We start from the raw sequence: 22147 nt of genomic DNA on the forward strand, positions 1-22147 counted from the left end.
TGTTGACAGTCATTCTACAGAAAGTTAAGTATGTAGTCTTAGTGTATGTTGTACAATTCAGGGTTAGAAAGTCTAAACCTTCATTTTTAAATGTTAGTATGGTTTCATGAGTATTTTTAGGGTAAATTTCTGAGAAATTGAGGTAGTTGAGGTAAGGTAGCATAGGAACATGCTGGCACAGTAAAATATGTCATACGTAGATGTGATGCCACACTAATAAATATTCTCTTACAAGTTAAATGCTAAAAGAGCTTAATTGCTTGGATAACTGGTGAACAGAGTTACTGCTTGCTTCAGTCTTCTTTCATGGGAGGCAGCATTCATTTATTGGTATCTAACCATCTGCATTCTTTATGGAAAGTGAATTTATTGCTTGAAGCAAACTGAACTACCTTATCTACAAAATGATACTATCCAGACAGTCTTCATGGAAGTTGTCAGATGCTTCATTGTGCACCTCAAGTACTGTACTTACTGTTATCTGCTGAAAACTTGGTCTGGCAGGGCAAGTGATTGAAGACAGATATTAGGATGGATTCTGAAGAACTTGACCTAAACGTTATTAAACTGACATTTTCCAAGTAGACACTTTGTAAGGATTGCATGGTTCCTGCCATGTAATCTGTAAGTCAGGGCACATCTCGCTCAGCATACCAAAAGGATTCAGCTCTTTCCTTGAATTCTTGTTTTCATGCTTGATAGAAGAACAGAAAATCGAAAACTAGTTATGATTTACAAAGTTATTTCCTGCTGTAAGTGTACGTATGATCCTTTATTTTTACTAGAAGTCATATCTATAATTGAGTCTTTTACCTTCACTGAATATTGACTTCAAGTTGTGAAGGACTGGACCTTTGCACAGCTAAATGCAGTATCTAAATATTAGTATATATTCTAATACCTGAGTTTTAGTAATATTTGTTAACTAGAAAATAACTTCATCCACAGTTCAATCAAGGGTAAATTTAGAGGTTGTTAGCTTTTTTTGCTGTTTCTGCCAAATAAGATTGTCCAGCTATTTGTTGTGTACACATACAGTAGGATTTGCTGGGAGTGTACTTGTTGGTTATACTGTAGACTGCACACAAACATTCAAAGAATCCAGTTTCAATCCTTAGGCACCCAAAGGGAGTTTAAACAAATGATTAAAAGCTGAAAGGATCTATATTCTGTTATAACCTACTCTTCACCTATGTTTTTAAGTTTTAGTCCTCTGCTAATCTTTTATTACATGAACTTTCTGTATTTGTGTTTATTCTAAACTGAACATACACAGGATTTTCAGACTTTTTTTTGCCATCATCTTGTTCTTGTGCTGAAAAACAGACTTCATGCAAATCTCTATAAAAAGAGTGTCAGTGATGTATTTTTAATATTAACAGCATATGGAAGCTGCCATCTCACATGAAGGGGGAAAAAGGTCTTATTTTTGCATTTTGCTTTTAAAGAGCAAAAGGTATTCAATGTAGTAGGAAGCAAAAATTAAGGAAATAGACTTGTTTTTCTTTTAAAAAAATTAATCTGCATTATATTGGTGTGGCAAGGAGAAATTTTCTAGGTTAGGATAAGGGCAGGGATAATTTAGATCTAAGTAAAAAAAGCTCTGTGTTTACAATTTCAGTTTCTCACCTCTGCTTGCAGCTTGCACTGGCTCTATATGTAATGGTATAGCAAACATATGGAAAAGCCTCTGATGGATATGTATTTGAAATTTCTTCCTTGCAGTCTGCAGTAGTTGGCCAGCATAAACACTTCAGGAAATATGGCCAGGTCATACTGACCTACTTTATTTGTTTTGGAAGTGCAGGAGAATCCTTGTCCTGTGCTTTAGATGCATTTGGGAATAAGCACAGTTGAGGGGATTAGTTTGAAATCTCATGTTCTCCCCACTGCTCAGAACATGCTACTACTAGGATTCACTGTCATTTACAACATCTGAGAAGTGCACTGCTTGGTTTCATCCCTGCTGTATATACTAGTGGTTACTAACCTGTGCTGGTGTCTTATTGCTACAATTTTAACACTATTTCTCATCTGGATTCAGTTGACGCTACTCTATTTATGGTCACTTTGCTATTCATAAGATAAATAAACTTACATCTGTCCTTGATGCAATGCATTTTACATTACATACGTGTATTAATTTATTTTGACTCTGTTAAACTAATTGAACAAATATGATAGAAGCTTCATGGGACTTTAGAAGTGAAATACATGTGACAAACCATCTAAAGTGATGTCACTCTAAGTGAACACGAAGTATTATTCTCTAGCTTAGAGCAAGCATACTCAGTAATGTGTATAAGCAAGTATGGTGTTTTGTGGAATTTGGTAAAACTTGGAGGCAAAGGGAAGCTGGGGAGGCAAAGAAGCTCTATCTTCAGTTTTCCTTGTGCCATCACTGTAGTGAAGTTTTACTGGTTGGCTTCACAATTTACCTGACTTGTAGTGTCTCAGGTCCTCCAAGTGTTCCTTGTGGCCAGTGATGGGGGTTTTGGTCTGGAAAATACCCTGGGTCATGCAGCAGCTGAACTGTTATCTTGTCCTTTTCTTGAGACTTTTTATGCTTTTTCAGAGGGCAGAATGGATTGTGTCTCAACATATAATTCTTCAGAAATTGAAATATGCCATGTAATTTAATCTTATTTGATAACACATCTGTGCTGCCCTTTCTTATGTAACAAACGAAACCCTAACTGACACATGAAATGTCGTTAGTGCTCCAGTATTCTTTGTTAGTAGATGGGATAATAGTGGCAATAATTGATGGTATAAATTTCAAATTATGTCCTGGGCTAAGTAATATCAGTAATGTTAGTAGTATTTTTGTTATCTTTGGGAAAGCAAGTTAAGGGTACACATTCGAGAGACAGACAAAGAACAAATGACAACATTTTAAATGAGCTGTGTCAGTACAGGCTATAGAAACCATGGAGAGAAACAGCTACTTAACATAGTCCCTGATAATCGTACTTTTGGAAAACTGCAAATAAAGGTTAAAAAACCCCATTGTTCTCTTCAATATGAACTACTTTTTATGGAAATATAAAGGTTTTAATAATCAAAAGGGTTGATTGCCTGACGAACTTCTCTCTGCTCATCTCACGGCTTGTTGCTGTCACAGAATCTAGAAGACAAAGTGTATAGCCTGAAGACCTAATCTAACCATATTTTGTAACAGTAGTAAAAAGGCTTTAGGTTTGTCCAACATATTTCATCCAAAGAAAACATTGCTACAATGAAGCATTGCTGGATACTTTCCAATTTCTGGATTCAGACCTGCTCCTTTTGACTTACAAGAGAGTATTGTTGAACTCTGGACATAATAAATACACAGCCATGCAGACATCAAGGCTTACATAACATGGGAAAAGTCAAGTTTATGTAAACCTACCAGAATAATCCTTTTCTCTTCCAGGAAAATTGATGCATGTATCAAGGATCCCCACTGAAAGGACTCCCCACATGTGAAATGTTCAGAAGCTCTATGTGCTCAGGTAGAAAGGGTAAATGGTTAAGGTGCCTTACTGAAGTGGAAGCCTGGGGTGCTTCAAACTCTAGTGTAAGGAATTTTGATCAGATGTGATTGGAGGAGCTAGTGTCGATTCTTTGGTGGAGTTCAAGTGGTGACAGGTGTGACCCTAAAGTAAGGATTTGAAGGTGTGGAGGTTAAAGAGATTCACTGAAACAGAAACATGTAAGAAAATCATTTTTTAAAAATTACATAACAGATTTATGTGCATACTTCGTCAGACTGTGGAAATTGCTTTCTGTCAGAGGGTAAATTCATCATCCTCTTGAGGATCAATTCAAATAAATAGGTGCAGAGGAAGGATAATAGGATGACTGTGTAAAGAAAACTTACTTCATCAGAGGGAACTGTAACAGCATGGCACTTTTCAGCTAGGAAAATTGAGGAATAAGAGAATCTCATTGGGGGAAACATGAGGGGGAGAGAAAAGCCGCTCAAGCTAAAGGGCACAAGAACAATTGGGTATCAACTAGCTGTAGGTAAAGTTACCCACATTAGTGATTAGAAGAGCTTTCTAAATGCCAGAGGGGTGAGATATGGGAACAGACTTCCAGTAGGAGTGAACAGGACGTTCATTTTGGCAGGATTGTCCCCCCAGTGTCGCATACAATCTCAGTGCTGTCAGCTCTGCTGGAAAACAGTGCAGCAAAGAATGAAGAAATAAGAAAAAGATGCATTTTTGAATTTACTGACATGTTAGCGTGATTTACCCCCAAATCTAATAAAGTGATACTGTATATATTTTGTGAAATTACTGTGCAAAAATAAGCTGTGTCCAAAAGCATGAAAAACTCAGTTTATTCAGAACAGTTAAATAGTGCTGCTGCTTTTCACCAAAAACTTTGAAATTAGTGATTGATGGGTTGTTGAAGTACATCGAGAGTCCTAAGCAAGTAACAGACCTCCTTCAAACAGCTATGGTGCATGAGACTTGATAGCAGTGCATGTTTTATTATCTAAATGTGGTTTTACTTTCTGACATACTCTTTATAGAACAAGTAAGATAGTATTTGTAAAGCAAAAGTCACTTCCTTAGTTAGAAGAGCCCATAGGTATTTCATGTTTTATACTTTCTTTAATGCTGAGGTATTAATGCCTATGATGGTTTATTGGAATATAGTTTCACTAAGATTTTTGAGCTCCTTTCCTAAGTGATAATACATTGGAAATTTAGAGATTAATGATAACCTGTGAAATTATGAATAAATGAGGTACTTGGGCAGAAGTGCTAAAATATCTTACACAGAGGAGAATAAACCCCATGGAATTACAATGCTGATAAGACTGAGATGGAGAACTGTTTTAAATCTAAATAATAATTTTATTGTTGTTGATCCTGTGTTTGGTGCAACAAGAACCATCAAGGGTTGTAGGTACTGGCACAGGACCAATATGCAATGCTTTGGAAGGAGTAAACTGAAGCACATACCTGTTTTGAAGCAAAATCTAGATTTATTTCTGCAAAGTGTTGAGTGATGTTAAAAATATAACAATAGTTAATGTTAATCATAAAAAGGTCATATTACAATTTTTATTATTTCAGTGAATATTATGCTTTGTTTTTTTAATGTTTCTTTACTGTTGAAGAGTAGGACTAGGTCTTTGAGCAAACTTTTGCTGCAGGGATCGTAGCAATATCTTACATATCTCCACACCAAATGCTACTGTAGGAAGCTGCACATTTGCTGGATTCATCACCAGAACTAAATGATGTTGTCAGATAACAAAAAAATAGGCCTTTAAAAGAATAGCTTTGATTTATGCCTGAAGAGTTGTGTTCTGTGGTACAGTGAGTGTGGAGTCTTTCAGCATTGATGCTTATTCATACACTCATCTAATTTATCTGATTTCAGTGGCATTATTATTGACTTATGCTAGAAGAAATCAAGCAACTGATTTTCTTGTGGAGCTACAATCCATTTTAAATAATTGTAACATTAAGGCTAATCTGCCTTTCAAAAAACAGCATTTTTCTAACCCGTTGTAGAATTGAGTCTGTGTTTTTGTCTTCTTCAATGCTTTAATACATAAATTCTGAGGGCCATCAATGAGCCTTTTTGTCATAGGTATTATTAATTGTTGCTGTGAATAAATGAATATTTTGCTTTTCCATAAATATCTATTAGACAAAACCCCTAAGCATTTATATCTGAGCTAAGATGCTAGTTGTTAGTTGTGGCTCAGATACTTAACTTTTCAAGGAGAAAACCCAGATTTTTGGTCAACCCAACCAAAATAAAGCTAAGAAACTAAGATTATTCTCTGGTCAGCAAGCACATAGTGCTTCTGCCAGTGTGTTTTTACATTCCACTTTTCCTTCTTTGGCACCTTTCTTCTTTTAACTACATTTCCAGGATAATCTAAGCACACAGCCTGTCACTGTGTGTACACTGCATTAATTATGGAGTGCACATGAATTCAGTGCTCTGAAGAGCTTTCTTCAAGTGGGTAGCATTGTCAAATAGAGACCAAATGATTTAGTCTTATATCCTATAAAATAACCAATTAAGTGGTTGATATTTAGAAAGGAAATGGTGTCAGAGCTGAAATATCGGGCTTGAAATATATGGCCATGTTGAGAATAGAGGTTCATTCCCTGGCATGGTCAGTGTGAACTTTAAACATTCCAAAATAATTGTTGTTTACTGTGTGGCCTTATTATTCCTAAATCATGCTGTATTTCAGTATTGGTGAAAAATCAACTCATGCAGCTCAGTTAGTCATTGCACAATACATTGCATTTCACTTACTGCTTTTGAATATGGCCTGTATGTATTTATAATTTAAGAACTATTTTTGTTCCCAGAATAGGAAGATTTTAGGTCATAATTTTTAGCAATCTGTAGGTTTTTTGGAGATCAGGGTAATTAAAATTATTGCTAAATACTTTTTTTGTGAGATGACCTTATCACCGTGTGCAAGGCAGAACACGTTGCTGGTGTATTTGCCAATTTTCGTCTTAAGGAACATTAAACCCAAAACAAGCCACAAAACCAGCCGAACATGAAGATGTTCAGATGCTTGAAAAGGATGTGAAGTAAGCCATGTAATATGGCTGAATTTCCCTGAAGGAGGAGGAAGGTGTCAGTTACGATTAATGTGAACAACATTTATGGCCCTGGAGATGTGACCTCTCGTTACAGTAAATGTGACAGCATGAATTACTTTCAATTACAGTGAACTACATTCAGCTACATTAGTTCTGACACACCTCACTAGGAGACTGCTGCTGTGGTAGCTTTAACCAAAGGAAAAAAGGCAAAACTGAGTGCAAATGTGTATGTCACTTGAGCCAGAACCATTGGATTCTGACTATGACGTATTATTGCCTCAGGTTTTACACACTTCTGTTACATCATTTGTTATTTCCACTGGCACTTTCAGGTTTATGCCTTGGGCACTGGAGAATATGAAAACCACCTTTTTAATATGCCACGTATAATAAATGTAAATGATTAATGTGGGTTTTTTTTAAAGATAGATGAATTACCCTTTTTATTTTTTGTTAGATAGTAACCTGCACCTGTGCTTGAAATTATAAGTGGGCTTTACTAGCTATCAGCAAGTCCCATGTGTCCCATTTTATATGGCATATCTACCTTTTAATCTTTATTATCACTGTTAATTTATTCTTACAAATTAAAATATATCGCAGCACAGGATATTTATCACTTGACGGAAGCAGTTCTTATAATGTCACTACTTTTTCCTTCAAGGTTTAATTATCATGCTTCAGTTTCTACCTCTGAGCTTTCACAGAAAATAAAAGATGCCCAGGGCAGAAGTCAACCTTTCACTTTTGCTACAGAGGAGATGCCATCTATTTCACGCTGTGCTAAGTATTTCATTGAAACATGAGTAAAACGGTGCCTTTGGCAAATCATAAATTAGAAATAGGATTAAGCAAAGGAAATAGCTTTAGTTAAAGAATTTTTATTTTACTTTGAGGACTTGATTTGCAGAATATTGGGTTTTTTTGGGTTTTTTTTGCGGAGACAAAGAGCCTCTTTTCAAATTCAAGGGGCTGATGTTGGAATCACATTAGAAAACTTGTGATGTAAAACTGTCAGGTAGCAAAAAGAGGACAGAAAATGGTGCTTGTCGATTCCAAAGTGATTCTGAATTAAGGCTGTGGAGTGTAAATTCCTGTTTGTCTTCATCCCATGTTAAGGACTAATTTTTCAATCTCAGTTATTCCCGTATTTTTGCTGGCCATTTGATGTTGCAGTGGTGGATAGTGAAAATATTTGTAAATGTTTCAAAGGGTGTTTTAAGAACCAATATGCAATATAAACCGACTTCCATATGTCAGCAACTCCCAGGCCATTGAGGTACAAAGATATGTGTTTTAGTTGTTATACTTACCGAAACTTGAAGCAGAGTCACGTAATTTTTAGAACTTTCTTCAAATCACTGACATAGTGGGGAACTAACAGAATTGTCAATTCAGCTATTCTGGCAATTTTGGCAATCAGTTTCCTTCAAATCCTGTGTTCAGTTTTGGGCCCCGCACCTCAGAAGGAGATTGAGGTGCTGGATCTTGTCCAGAGAAGAGAAACTAAGTTGGTGAAGGATCTAGAAAGTCCTATGAGGAGCAACTGAGGGAGCTGAGGTTTAGTCTGGAGAAAAGAAGGCTCAGGGGGAGCCTTATTACTCTCTATAACTACCTCAAAGGAGGGTATTCTCCTCTACCATATCTGAAGAGAAAGGACAAGAGGAAATGGCCTTATAGCTCATGAGGGGGAAGGTTCAGATTAGCTGTTAGAAAACAAATTTCATGAAAGTCTGGTCAGGCATTGGAACAGGCTGCCCAGGTGGGTGGTTGAGTCACCATCTCTGGAAGTGTTCAAGTGGCACTTGGGGATGTGGTTTAGGGGTGATTATGGTGGTGCTGGATTGTTGAGTGGACTAGATGATGTTGAAGGTCTCTTCCAACCTTGATGATTCTGTGATCTTCACTAAATGCCTGTTTGTTTATTTTTTTTTAATTCTGTGCATATAACTGAAAGAGGAAAAAATTATATTTTTGGTTTTTGTTCTTGGTTTCTGTGATTTATATCTGATCAGGTTTTCTCTTGCCTACTTGGGAGCAGTAGAGATTTCGGTGATTTAGGGGGGAAAAGTGTTTCCAAAAGGGGAGCCAACAGCTCTTGTTTCATGTAATTGCTTTCAAGAACACAGTTTGTAAATATGCTTTAGGGGCTCTCCCACTGAATAGGTGGCAAAAAACAGTCACAGGGACTATGACATTTTGTATCAGCTGGAAAGCAGTTTTATAGATGGAGAAAAAGCAGGTGTTGGTATACTCAGACTTGTATAGTGATAATGGAAGTGAACTTGAAACAGTGACAGAGCACTTATGAATATATTGTTATGGACAGTGAGTTCTCTGGTAATCAAAACTGATATTCCAGATAGGGGAATAAATTAAAACAGGCTTAGATGCAGTTCAGATGGGAATAATAACAGAATAATCTTCCCGATCAAGTGTTCTGTGTGGAGAGGCGGAAAATGAAATAAGACATTCAAAACCTAAATACATCTCCTGGGATGCCAAATGGTATGGGGATGAAAGAAAGAAAATTATTTTGCACTGTAACTTTGAAATTACAAAGTTGCACTTAGAAGTATTTGCAGAATCTGGAATTGTAATTGTAGCAGGCACTGGAGGGACCCTGAATAATGGTAGTAACATTTCACAAAGTAGAAGGAAAACTGATTCATCTGTAGAGAAGAAAGAAATTTGGCTTTAGGGCAGGTGGACGCATAATTTCCTTTCTATCAGAAGGTGAAGATTTTTATCGGTTAGGTTTGATCTGCAGATCACAGGATGTGAATAAAAAGTACTTTCAGCTTTATTCAGTTTGGTTTTACTGTGGGAAGTGTTCCTGATACCTTAGCAATCTACAGAAGTAGCATTTCATGTGTTTATTTCAAAATAAATACCTTAGTGTTACTTTGGTTGAACACTTTCCTATCGTGGTTGGAATGAAAAGAGGAAGACTTCATGATGGTGCTGCTGCTAGAACCGAGCTAAATATGTTTTAGTTTTTTAATGAATTTTCAGAAGAGTGGATCAGTATTGTACCTGAACACAGCTGAAATTAACACAGGTATACCACTGGTTGTGTTTGTGGACTTGGGTACAAATTGGTGGTTTTGCTCTGTGATTTCTGGAATTTTTCTTGGGGCTCCTCAGTATTTACAGGGAGTCATTCCTCCTCTTAGTATTTCTTTTCCATATGCTCTGTTTGCAGTGAAGCAAAGGGCTTCTGTTGAACACGGTCATGGCAGAAGGGCATGTTTGTCCTCGTATTTTCTCTACAGGTCTGCATTTTCTTCATTATTGAACAGCCAGAGCAATCTCAGGTGCATAATGGAAATTTTTTATATTCATTGAGTCTTCTGTTTGAGTTGAAAGAACTACAGAGGTCTTCCTTTTTGTAGTTATCCAAATACTTAGTGGGCACACAAAATGGGAATCTTGCTGCATTTTATTGCTGCAGGGAAATACCAATTTCTACAGGCACATAAAATTTTGTATATCTGGAATTTACTATATTTTAAAAAAACCAAAGCCTTTTATCAGTGGAAAAGCTTTGATTTTTGACTGTTGAATAAATTTTTTGTTAATAGACACTTCAACCATTTGGTTCAAAATCAACCACAGGAGAAGTACTAGGAAGACGTTGTTCAGCAAACTGAGACAACCAAGGATGAAGCTGTCCTTTAACATTTTCATGGCTATTGCAGTCCATTCTCCTGTCAGTTTGGATAAATGCATTTTTTAGTTCCTTACACTGTTGTTCTGAACAGTGTTTACAAGGAGTGTTCTATCTTGAGTTCTCCTTTAGTGGAAAACGTATTTTGTTAGCATCATTGCTGTTGACATTTCTATAGTTTATGATTTCTAATGCTCTGGCAGGTTGTCTGCTCATAAATAATGCAATCTTCCTTGACTTATTTGAGTGTTTTCTTTAGTGCAGTACTGCATGTTACCTACTAACAAATACAGAGTAAGTGGAAGTGTATCTAGGGAGTTAAATTCTTTCTAGAGGAGAAGAATTCCTAAGAGATAAGAGACCATGTAGCATCTAATTCCCAGAAAGGCATTAGATATTTTGCACTGGAACTTAATATTTACTGATCATACCTTCTCGGTATAGAATTGTCATATCCGTATCATGGATCAGTGCCTTCTGTGTGAAATTCTAGTGATGATCTGGTGTTAGGATGTGTTAAAAAAGAAAGTAAGAACTAAACACATTTCTTAGAATTGCTATGCCAATATAAGGGATGCACATCTTCTAGTATATTTTAAAGTCCTCGTTGATTATTTTTTTTAAATAATACTTTAATTCTGTAGCCCGTCCTGATACAGAAGACCAAATTGTGGTCATGGAAGTTGTCTGCTTTCCAAAAGCAGAGGACTGAAGAAAATGGTCTGGATCTTTCTGCTTTGCACGGAACAGTAGTAGACCACAAGTGTAGGACATAGCTCCGTGGTTGACCACAGGTCTAGGGTTTGGCCATGTAAGAATTTGGAAGGATGATTAGAAAAATTCTAGCAAAGTAATAGGCCTAACCATGTCCTCCCTTCGTACTCACCTCAAAGTCAGACCAGGACATATGATAGGTATGGTGTGTTTGAGTTTTTGAAAGCCTTATTCATGGGAATTTCTTAAACATTTTCCACTCTAATAAAAACCAAGCAATCAAAAATAGCCCCCAAACAAACCCCAGCAACTTAACATGAAATTATTTAGCCTTACATAATTCAAGTTTCTGCCCTACTGAAGGTATTTAGAAAAACAAACTGACCCATTGGGAAGTTTTGGAACAAATCATTCCATAGTTTTTAAACTGACAAGAGCAAAGAAGTTCTGTAGCCATATATCTGACAGATGAATGAGTCAAGTATTGTGATGAAACTATTCCATCAGTTTTACCCAGTTCTTTTGTAATGAAAGGGAAAATTAGATTTGCAATCAGATGAATAAATCTAAAGCAAAAAACACCTACTCAAAGAATATTTCACTGTTCTGTGTCCTGGCTGGCACTATCAGCGCAGAACAGAACTACAGACCCAATCTGTTCTCCATGTTGGCTTAATTTTTTGTTTTACAGAAAGTCCTTGAATTCTTAAAACACAGCACTGGAACCTTATAGAGTTGTCAATGAATAGTTAACACAGTAAAATGTTACCTTTTTGGTCTTCTCACTTCCTTTTCATTTGGGATGTCATGTTCCTTCAGATTGACTCAGAATGGCTGAATGAGCTCTTTCCTGGAAAACACTCTGTCTGTTGGGACAGACTTTGTTTTTGGCAAGCTCATCTACATAAAAGCTGAGCACAAAGTCACCATAACTGATGTGAGAGTCACTCCTGTGCATTTCAGAACTGTTTTGGTCAAAGAAGGAAAACTATGAAGCGATCAGAAAACGGTCATAGGACGAGTGGATAGGTTTAAATCCAGGCTATGGCAGCTTCATCTGACTAGATTGATAAAGTTTTTATGACAACTTCTTAACAAATGTATAAATGGAATCAATATATGCTTTTGAAGTATGGTTAGCAAAAAATATGGGAAAAACTCACGCTGGAGTATTTTTAAACAGTTTTTTTCTTGTATGTTTCATAGTGAAATGCTGAAATGTATTAATCATAGTTTGATTTGATTGGTGAGATTTTGGTCTGGAGTTTTTCTATTTTAAGGAAAAATAATTCATTTTGGCTTTTGGAGTTTCTTTTTACCCACCTTGCCCTTGTTTTTTGTTTCTCTTTGAATGTTCTGGGAACATTGTATCTACAAAACAGTTGTAGAACACAAAAAGGGGCTTGTTCTTAGTCTTGCAGCATCTGAAAGTTTTCCAAGCTCCAACATATATGTGAAAAACTCATATTCTGTAGAGGATTTACTGCAGTCAGTGCTCCTATTTTCTGCTCGTGGGTTTCTGTATGTCCAGAATGAACTTACAGGGATTAAATAATTCTCTTGATTTTTAAATTCTCAGAACTTGTAGATGTTCACTGAACTATCTGACACCTAGTAATATTCTTTCTTACCCTCTGGTTTCTAGCCAAAACTGACTGTCTTGTAAATAAATAAAATTGTGAGCAAGCAACAAAGTATATTTAACATTTATGCTGTTTTATGACTAGATGCAGGTTTAATTCATCACTTGACACTGACTCTAGTCAACTACGTGAGGTAAAATTATGACACAATGTGCAAGCACACACAAATATTCTGTGCTACTTTCCTTATTGTGCTGACCTTATTTTCCTGAATATTATCAATTAAGGGATGGCAGAAAGGCACCTAAGTCATTTGGATTCTATTCTAGTTATATTCTTTATTGCTTACTTGGCCTGCTCTCAGTTGTGCAATTCAGCTTCTTTGGTGTACTGTGCTCAATCTTCAGTAGGAGCTGTATGGATTTAGGATTGAGGCTCACATGTCACTGTGTGCTAGCATTTCTCTGCTTGTCTTTCACACCCTGCAAGTAGGCAGTCACTGCAAAGTGATTGGTTCACTGCCCCTTTGCTGATAATTTTTCAGTAAATGGTAAATTTGTGGGGGTTCTGTTACTCTTTTAGTAAGTTATGTGCAAACTTTCCAAATAACACTGTTTGTGTCTGTGCCTCTATAAGGGTGTGTAAGGGAGTGCAAAGAGTGGGTGTATTAATGTACACACAGAATGGATGTCTCTTCTTTTCACCTAGCTGTTACTCAGCAAAGCTCTGTGTTACCTGTCAGAGAGCAGAGTTCTCCCTAAATATAACATAGGAAAAAAGGTAGACAAAGAATTTGGTTTTTTTTTCTATTTAATGTTATGAACAGAAAAGACTTAGATAATATATACTAAATAAAACTTTTACCTGAACAAAACCAACATGGATCCACACAGATGCCTGTGACCAGTACAAAAATTTGTCATTTGGATGCAACGTTTTTCTGTTTGTACAAATACTTATTGACAGCACAGAGGTGTTTACATCTCCATTATTGTGCTACTTACAAGGTAAAGTGGAAAATACATGATTAGGAATATGAGAAGCAAATCACACCCAAAGATGAAATTCAGGTCTACAGGTCCACAGTGCATTTTAGAGGGAGCAATTGCAGGAGGTAAATGAAAAAAGTAATCACAGTCTTAAACATGATCTGCTTATTCATCTACCTCTGGCTGCCAGAATCTGTCAGATGAAAGTATAAGCATTACTGCTATCTAAAACTCTCTTTGAAGGCTGAGATACTATTTCAGTGATGTAAGTTTTTCAAATGCTTTTTCAGACTATGTTGATAAAAAAGGGACTTTAAGAAACTTAATTACATTTAATTTTGGTTGCACCTCTCCATATAATTTGAACATCCATTTTGTGCATTCACTGTGCTCAGTATTTGAGGTATAGGAAGAAATTTTTTCCTGTGAGGGTGGTGAGACACTGGCAGAGGTTGCCCCTGGATGCAGTGCATGCCTCAACCCTGGCAGTGTTCAAGGCCAGGTTGGATAAGGTGTTGAGCAGTCTGGTGTAGTGGGAGGTGTCCCTGCCCATGGCAGGGCGTGTTGGGACTAGAGGATCTTTAAGGTACCTTCCAAGCCCCTAACATGCTATTATTCTGTGTCTTATTGCACATTCTTTTCTTGCAAACACAAATGCCTGCTGGAGATCTGGAGGGTAAAACTCTTGTTAATTAGGACTATACCAAGTGATTGTGAATTCACAGTTCAGAAAAGATGAAAAGATTTTGTCTCCTCTTTGGAAACAGTGAAAATTCTGTGAGTGAGATTTGTTGCTTGGCAGTGGTACTAGGAATGTGAAATCTCTTTGGTTTTATATAGAACTGGTGTAAGAATGTTTATGGTGTGTAACACCTACTTATTTCTACTCCAAAGTAGGGAGTTTGCATTTGATATTGGCTTTTAAGTATCCACCTTGCCATCAGATCTACCAGTTCAAATTGCCAAAGCATCTGGGTCTGCAGTAGTACAATGGTGTCCTATAAAGTGTCTTGGAAGACTGGAGATATTTTTGGGCCTAATGCCAAATTCCTGCACAGACTTGCCCTGGATTTTACATGTGACCCAAAGTATTCAAGCATGAAAGGGTCTCGTGTACATGAAATGTCATGTGTACTTGAAGTAGAGAAACAATGTCTACTGGCCCATGTCTGCATCAAAGCAGTATAATGATGAGTGCCTCATTATATTTTCTTAAGTTGCTGCAGAGTGCTGTCAGAAAGCAAATCTACTCTTCCAAGAACATTAATGCAAACATCTGACATAGTTGAGATCAGTAGTTGTACTCTGTCCAGTGGATCAGGGCTCATCAGGAAGGTGCAACATGATTTAATTAGATCTATCAGAACACAAATCCTTAAAATACTTTTTTTCAAACTGTCCCTCCCTTTCTTGTTATGTATCTAAAGACATAGTTAATCCAATAGTTATCACCAAATTGTTGAGTAATAATTTTATTTTTTCTAATGAATGGAGAGTAATTTCCATGTCTAATCTTGGAATTAATTTACTTTGTTTCTGCTTTTGAAGTTGATGAAATAAAGCCAGGTATATGCATTCTGTGTTTGTTTCATTTTCTGTATTGGGAAAATGTTGTAACATTTTTCTCATGTGGGAATGAATAGGCTTACTTTCCCTTTTTTTATGATTACTTTGGTGCAGGTCACAGGTGATTTTCAAGGGAATAAAGGTGTACCATGTGAAAAATAAGTCATGAGATTTTGAAATCCAAAACCTAGTTACCTTTCTGTCTTATAGAGGCTGTTTTCCCAGTGGCAGAACTTTGTAAGAATGGCTGGCTGTCAAAAAGATAAATGGCTTTGTATGTTGTCAAGACATCAGTCACATAACTTATTAAATTGCATGATCGATTTTTTTTTTTACTCTGCAAGTCAATAATGTTCAAGTATCTGATTTTGTGTTACGTCTAAACTTCAGAAAGTTGATCAGTTTGGTTGCTTCACTTAAATGGGGTCACTTTATCTGCTAAGGAGTTTTTACTCTGATACATGTATGTTATTCTGGATGGAGAAATTTGTCTTCTCAGTAAAAAAATAATTCCCATCTCTGATGCCAAGGGAGTAGAAATTAATATGGGAAGACTTAATAACATAGCATAATAGATTAATGTTTTGCAAATTAATGACTTCTTATTTTGAAACAATTATCTTGTGAAACATCTTCAGTTCTATGCAGAGTTTTGGTGCGTCACCTTATGACATGGAATGGTAGCTTTACATATTTCTTTGAGAGATTTTGAAAATATGAAGATAATAAATGATGACTAATGTACACCATCTGGTTAGGGTGGGGGAAAAAAATATCCTGAGCAACAGGGTTTCTGCTAAGCTGATTTACATAAAATAAGAGAGCAAATGCCTTCATTTTTTTTTTTGAGAAAATGAAGTTCTAGTGATTCCACCTGAACTCATTGGGTAAGGGTAGCCTTTGTTTTGTATTCCATGATGAATATCAAACTGCAGTTCCTTGCACTCCATGGGAAAGGCAGTGTATATTATCAGTCCTGTTGCATCATAAACTCAGAAAAAGATTGTGGGGACTTGATGATTTTGAGCAGCATGAACAGAAGTGTTAGACAGCCTTACAGGAATCAGCTGCCTATGAGGAGAGATGACCTAGCTTTGTGTGGTATCAGATCAGTGAACAAACAACTATTAATTTACACAGCCTTAGGATTAGATCCTTCATAACACAGACATATTGTTGTGCTTCATATCTTCTTTAGGTTTACAGCTGTCAGTTTTTTCTGCTAATTTTGCGATGCAATGTAGAACCAAATGCAATAATATATGTTAGAAATTCTGTGCAATTTCTACTTTATTCTGTGCAATTTCTTAGAACCAAAACTCCTTTCTCAGTTTGTTTTAATACAAACTTTGTTTTGCAGGTACTGGGTCTTAGGTAATTCAGTATTTTTTTTTGCTTGGTTGTTGTCTTTCTTGGTATTCCTACTTCCATTTTTAATGAAACAGAGCATTTAACTTAAAAATCTCAAATAGTTTGAACAAAATAAGATGTGCAGGGATTTATCCCATATAGAGAGAAGAAAGCAGATAAATGCGTGCATCATATCCTGCTAGACCTGCAGTCTCCGATCTGTATTTTGAATTTATTTCTCTCTTACTGGTTTAGATTTATTTTTACATAACAACTCCACCTCTACAAGTTTTCCAGTAATGCTGAAAATCATATGATAGATTAAAATTCGTTTACTCTTGAGTAATGGGTGCTTGAGCTCTGGACATACGAGGTGATGTGTGGCCTACAGATGTATCAGGGTTGCAGAGGCAAGAATTGATGTCCATAGTGACTGGCAAGAAATTACCCAAGTGTGAGAAGGGACTGCCAGAACCTTTCTGAGGGTGAGCAGGTTGTTAACTTTGCAGTTTGTGTGAGAACATCTGCTGGCTGCCTACTTATCAAAGAGCCCAACAGTCTGTAAAGAAAGCACAGCCTGTACTTTGAATATTGTTAACTACAGGGCCAAGTCATTCATTTGGCCTCTGTGGAAGACACAAGTTGTGATAAATAAATTGAGTGCATGAGAGCATGAAAGGAAGGAAAGCAGGAAGGGAGAAAATAATAGTCCTCTTTGTAGATGTATAAACTTGTCAGTGTTCTTTTTCTCAAGGTTTTCAAGAAATTGTTGGCTGTAGGATTGCCCAGTGGCTGTTGATACAAAGCATCTTGCCCTTGTGCCATTGGTTCCATTAATAGCATTGTCCCTGATTCTATCTTGTATCCATTGTGGGTATATGTTTCTAGGCGAAAACTCTGGAATCAGTCAGATATATATATATACACATATGCCTTATAACAGGGAATGAGAATGGAAAGAAACATTTTCCTTCCTTTCTGTGGAAAAATGGAAACTATCTAGGTGTTGAAGGTTATGTAGAATGCAGGAGCTTTTAGATGTTGAATGTGTAGTAGGTGCAGGTGGTCATAAATGACCTGAATCTATCCCTACTTTTCCCTGTGATCATGTAAGAATTATTAGAATCATGTCAGAATAACAGAAATTATGCAACTGTTACCTGGGAGAGACCTTTGGGAGGGTACCTTTTCCTTCAGCTCCTAGCAGGACTGTTGCCAGCATTAGATCAGCTCAGCTGTACCTTTGACTAGCTGCATGTTCCCATTCTGCACTATCCTTCTGATTAAGAAGTTGTTCTCAATATTCTGTGAACCTCCAAACTTGCAGCTTGTGGCTGTTTCTCATTTTACCATGTGCTGCTAATTATCATTTGACTTTGTAGTCTTTTTAGCCCCGTTCAAGTAGTTGTAGTCTACTGTTAGAACTCTTAGGCTCTTGTTTGATGGAGAGGACATCCTCCGTGCTGGACAGGAAATCTTCCCTTCACTGTAGCCTGCAGTTTCTCAACACCTATTCTGAACTAAGAGGCCTGAAACTGCAGTAGTGTTGCAGCCTCACAGCACTGAGAGGGAGGTGCACAATAATTTCCCTCTATCTGCTCACCATGCTGTTCCTAATTTGTCTGATTTACAATGAGCACATATTTAACTTGGTGCTCACTGTGACTTCCAGGTCCTTTCTCAGCCTATCCTGGTGTGGGATTATTTAAGCCAAGCTCAAGGTTTCTTCTGGTCCACCTGCTAAGGGCTGGTGTTTAGCCCTGATAGCAGAAGAGCATTAGTATATTTTTTGAAAGGGAGCAGTGAATGGCAGAGGTGATTTTTAAGATGGAACCTGGCAGGTTGATGGATGGAATTAAATGACATATTTTGCCTATGAAATAAGACACTGGACATGGTGGCCCAGAAGGTCCTATCCTGTCCTGTATCCTGTGTTCCTTTTAAGTAAAGAAGCTATTGAAATTTTGCATATATGAGACTCTTTTTTTTGTCTCACTTTCACTAGTGTAATTTTGACATATATTTTGCCCATAGCAAATGCCAACCATAATATTTTTATCTTCCTTATGTTGTCTTACATTATTTATCTTTCTATATCCAAGCTGCAGACTTAGTTGTATGCAGGGAGACAAAAATAGCTGTTATTGTGGAATGTGTGTACATGGTAGGATTTGCTTGTATTTAAGCATTTTTCTAGTTTGTTTCTCAGGGATGCTCATAATTCATATTATTGTAACCTTTGTGGTTCTCTCTAGCTAAAGAGATCTGATAGATTTTGGTGCACAAGCTATTCACATTTCTTCTGTGAGGCCACTTCATTCTGGTTATTCTAGTTTGTCCTAGCTGATTGGTAATAAATTGATGGGTCAGTGAAGGGACAATTTTGAGCAAAGTATTAGGAACTTCGAGGAGAAGGAAGAAGTCCATCCATTTCACTGGGCTGGAAGATCTCATACAAAATGTAATGTAGCTGAGGAGAAGCTGCTTTGGGTGAAGCTCTAGGCTGTTTATGAAGTGCACTTAAATGAGAGGAAAGAGGTGGGAGTATAGGACTGAGGTGAGATCCAGGCATCTTTGCTTTGCAATAGGAGAAAGCCTTACCTGTGATAGTGATCCCAGGGTGCTGCTTGTTGGCAGTGGAGACCTGATGAGGAGTGTGTAGTTTATTGATAAGCCTCTGCATCTATTAAATCACCAGTGTCAGGTTTCTAAATGGATATATCACATCCTGTACCTAACAATCCTAAATGGCCTTTTCACACACGAGAATATCAAGACCTTTTTTTAAATTGCAAAGGTTTGGATTTTTTTCATTTGATTGTATATGAAAGTGCCAAGCTGTGTAACGAATAGGGAATGTGTATTTTTGTGTGTAATGTCAGTGCTCTATTTGAATATATGATACTAGAAGATTGTAATCCTGACAGAGCAGTTGTAGACCATGTAATTAACAATGAGTGTGTCAAATGAGCAATATCATGTGTTCCTGAACAAGTTTAAAAAAATGAATCATGCTCCGTGTCTTTTGTTCTTGGCTCTAATATTTAAATAGCAACAGATAACTAAACAAAATATTATAGTAAGTGATTAAATGGTGATATCTGAAGGTAAAAAGAAAAATGTGTTAACTGATCTATTTTAAAAGCAGTAAATTCTACAATTTATCCAAATCAAGTATGCTAATATGATGGATAGAGGAAGCCACAAAAAATATTATCTAGTTAGTTGAGGAAAGGGACTCAATGTATAGCTTTGTTTTAAATAAGAATTTTGGTAAAATGCAGAAACTGAAAACATCTAAAAAACCATTGAAACAAATCTGAAGTTGGAGTTTCAGTTGATACAAGGTGGTGATATAGTACCTTAACATTTCTTCAAGTATGATATGGTGATTTAAAGGAATTCTGGTGATGTAGAACACAGAATAGGTCAGTGTAAGCTTCCACATGAAGATGAAGAAGTTGCAAGACAACATAAAATTAAATGAAGACCCTGTTAAACAACATAACATTTTTGGATCTCCTTAGTATGGAATAGTACTATTTCAAACTTCTTATTAGGTAGAACTCTGTGGGTTCTGATCAAATAAAGGCTGGTTTAGTGAATAGTGAAAGTAAGTATATCACTGCTTACCTTTCAAGGGCATATCCAGGGCCCTGTTCTACACCCTTTTCTGGTTTTAATGAATGCAGAGAATCCTATTGACCTGGATGGGACTATTTGCTTAAACAAAGGTACAGTATACTTCCATGTTTGCAGAAACAGAGCTTTTTTTTCTCTCCCAGAATGTGAAAACAAGAAAATCTCATGCAATGATGTAGATATAACCTTGTCAGTACAGTAATTATTAAGTGTTATGCAATTAAAACCTGTAAAATAAACTGCTGTGAAGGTATCTCCTTAGTCCTGATCAATACAACTTGTCCACTTATTGCAAATTGTAACTAGTAAAAGAGCTGTTCAACTGCATTGTCTTTCATTGTACCTTTTTGTCTTCTACAGGAAAAAGTAGAATATGCCTTCCTGATAATTTTTACAGTTGAAACATTTTTGAAGATTATAGCGTATGGATTATTATTACACCCCAATGCATATGTTAGAAATGGATGGAATTTATTGGATTTTGTAATAGTAGTTGTAGGGTAAGTACTTATCTTTCTTTATACAAATACTAAAGTTTTTCTGTACAGTGAGGGAGATACAGGTCTGTTTGGCTGTGAGTAGCAGCCTATGCTTGATTTCTGTTCCTTTGGAGTAAACTCCTGATGTGTTTCCGTGTGATGAAGGTTGATCTCTTGAGGGCCATACATTATTTCATTTATCCCTGTGCTGTGGTTATGTGAAGTTCATATAGTCTACAAAGACCTCTAGGAGAACTCACGTGTTTCACAGTGGTCAGGGAGATGGAATTAACAGCATTTCCTTGACATTTCCAAAATTTGAGGAAAATTGGACATCCTTTGGGATGCTGCACATCAGGCCCCAGATACATATGTGACTTTGACTTGCCTAGGGAATGGATGCTAAAAATGCCTTTGTTTGAACCTTGTGAACCTTATTATACTGGGAAGCCCTGGAGAGTTTGTTCTTTGCCTCAGAGCTGGGTCTGCTTGGGCCTTCTGCAGGTTACAGAAGAGTGAGGAGTAGAATATTCCATGTTTACATTATGTACCTGCTTATGGTAAATAATTTTTTGTGTCAGTAACTTCATGTCACTGGTTGTACAAGTTCATTAGATCCTCCAGCTATCTAGGGAATTAATCTCAAGGCATATATTCACCAATTTACTAAATATTATGGAGATTATATTAAAAACAGGTTTTTCTAGTATTCTAAATTCTGTTTACTGAAAATATTAGTTATCCAGAACATGCAGAACATTCTCCATCTATAGACTTTATATGTCATGGCTGGCTTGCAAAGACAGCCTTAGCTTGCAGTGTGTGATTCTAATTTCATTTTAAAATGCAAATTATACCAATGATTGCTTGTAATTGAAAAAGTCCAGAAATTAGTGTGTGCTGCTCTTAACTTGTATCATTACAATAAGGGAGAAGAAAAAAATGCAAAGTAAAGGAATTTGTGGTAAAGCACTGTGAAATTTGGGCAAGTACTATGAATGTATGAGTGCTGGATTTGTAGCTATTTGATTCTGAGATACTAAATGTTACTGAGAAGAGTGTATTTGGGCCAGTTGCTTGGCATTCAGGCAGTTTTGGTCCAGGACTAAAATTTGTATATAAATAGATCCTTCATCAGGTCAGGTCATTCTCAACAGATTGGCCTCTGTGCCTGAAGGGGAAGCTTGGTGGGCAGGTGTGGAGACTGTCACACACAAGAGCTCTATTCTCTTGCCAAGCAGTCACTTGAATAGACCTCTTCCCGTTTGTCAAGTGACCACAGAGTTACAGTAACCCTGGAGCAGTCTAATTAACATGACCTCTATCTTTGGCTGTGTCCTAAATACATGATAACTAAAAAATTTTCCATTAACTTATAAAACACTCATTATTGGAAGCTAAATGTAGTTAGTTCAAATGCTCACACTGAATCTGTTGAAAATATGAATAAGAGCTCTATCTTTTCAAACACCTAAAGTATCTCAGTAGGATTGTCCTACTTCAAAAGAAAAAGTTTTGGAATGCAAACTATTGTCTAAGTTGTCATCAGTCTACCTCTGACATAAGGTAG

General features: G+C 36.7%; 1 protein-coding gene across 1 annotated transcript in view; it reads left to right on the forward strand.

Moving 5' to 3' along the window:
- Nucleotides 1–20458: 20458 nt before the first annotated feature.
- The window catches only part of CACNA1D (calcium channel, voltage-dependent, L type, alpha 1D subunit), a gene marked incomplete at its 5' end in the record, with an annotated part of 118408 nt that continues 116719 nt past the window's right edge, over nt 20459–22147 (forward strand). Inside the window, 1 exon segment of the mRNA XM_009075230.1 lies at nt 20459–20598. Within this exon segment, the coding sequence (XP_009073478.1) occupies nt 20459–20598 (140 nt within the window).

Source organism: Acanthisitta chloris, unplaced genomic scaffold, assembly GCF_000695815.1.
Source record: "Acanthisitta chloris isolate BGI_N310 unplaced genomic scaffold, ASM69581v1 scaffold6185, whole genome shotgun sequence".
NCBI lineage: Eukaryota > Metazoa > Chordata > Aves > Passeriformes > Acanthisittidae > Acanthisitta > Acanthisitta chloris.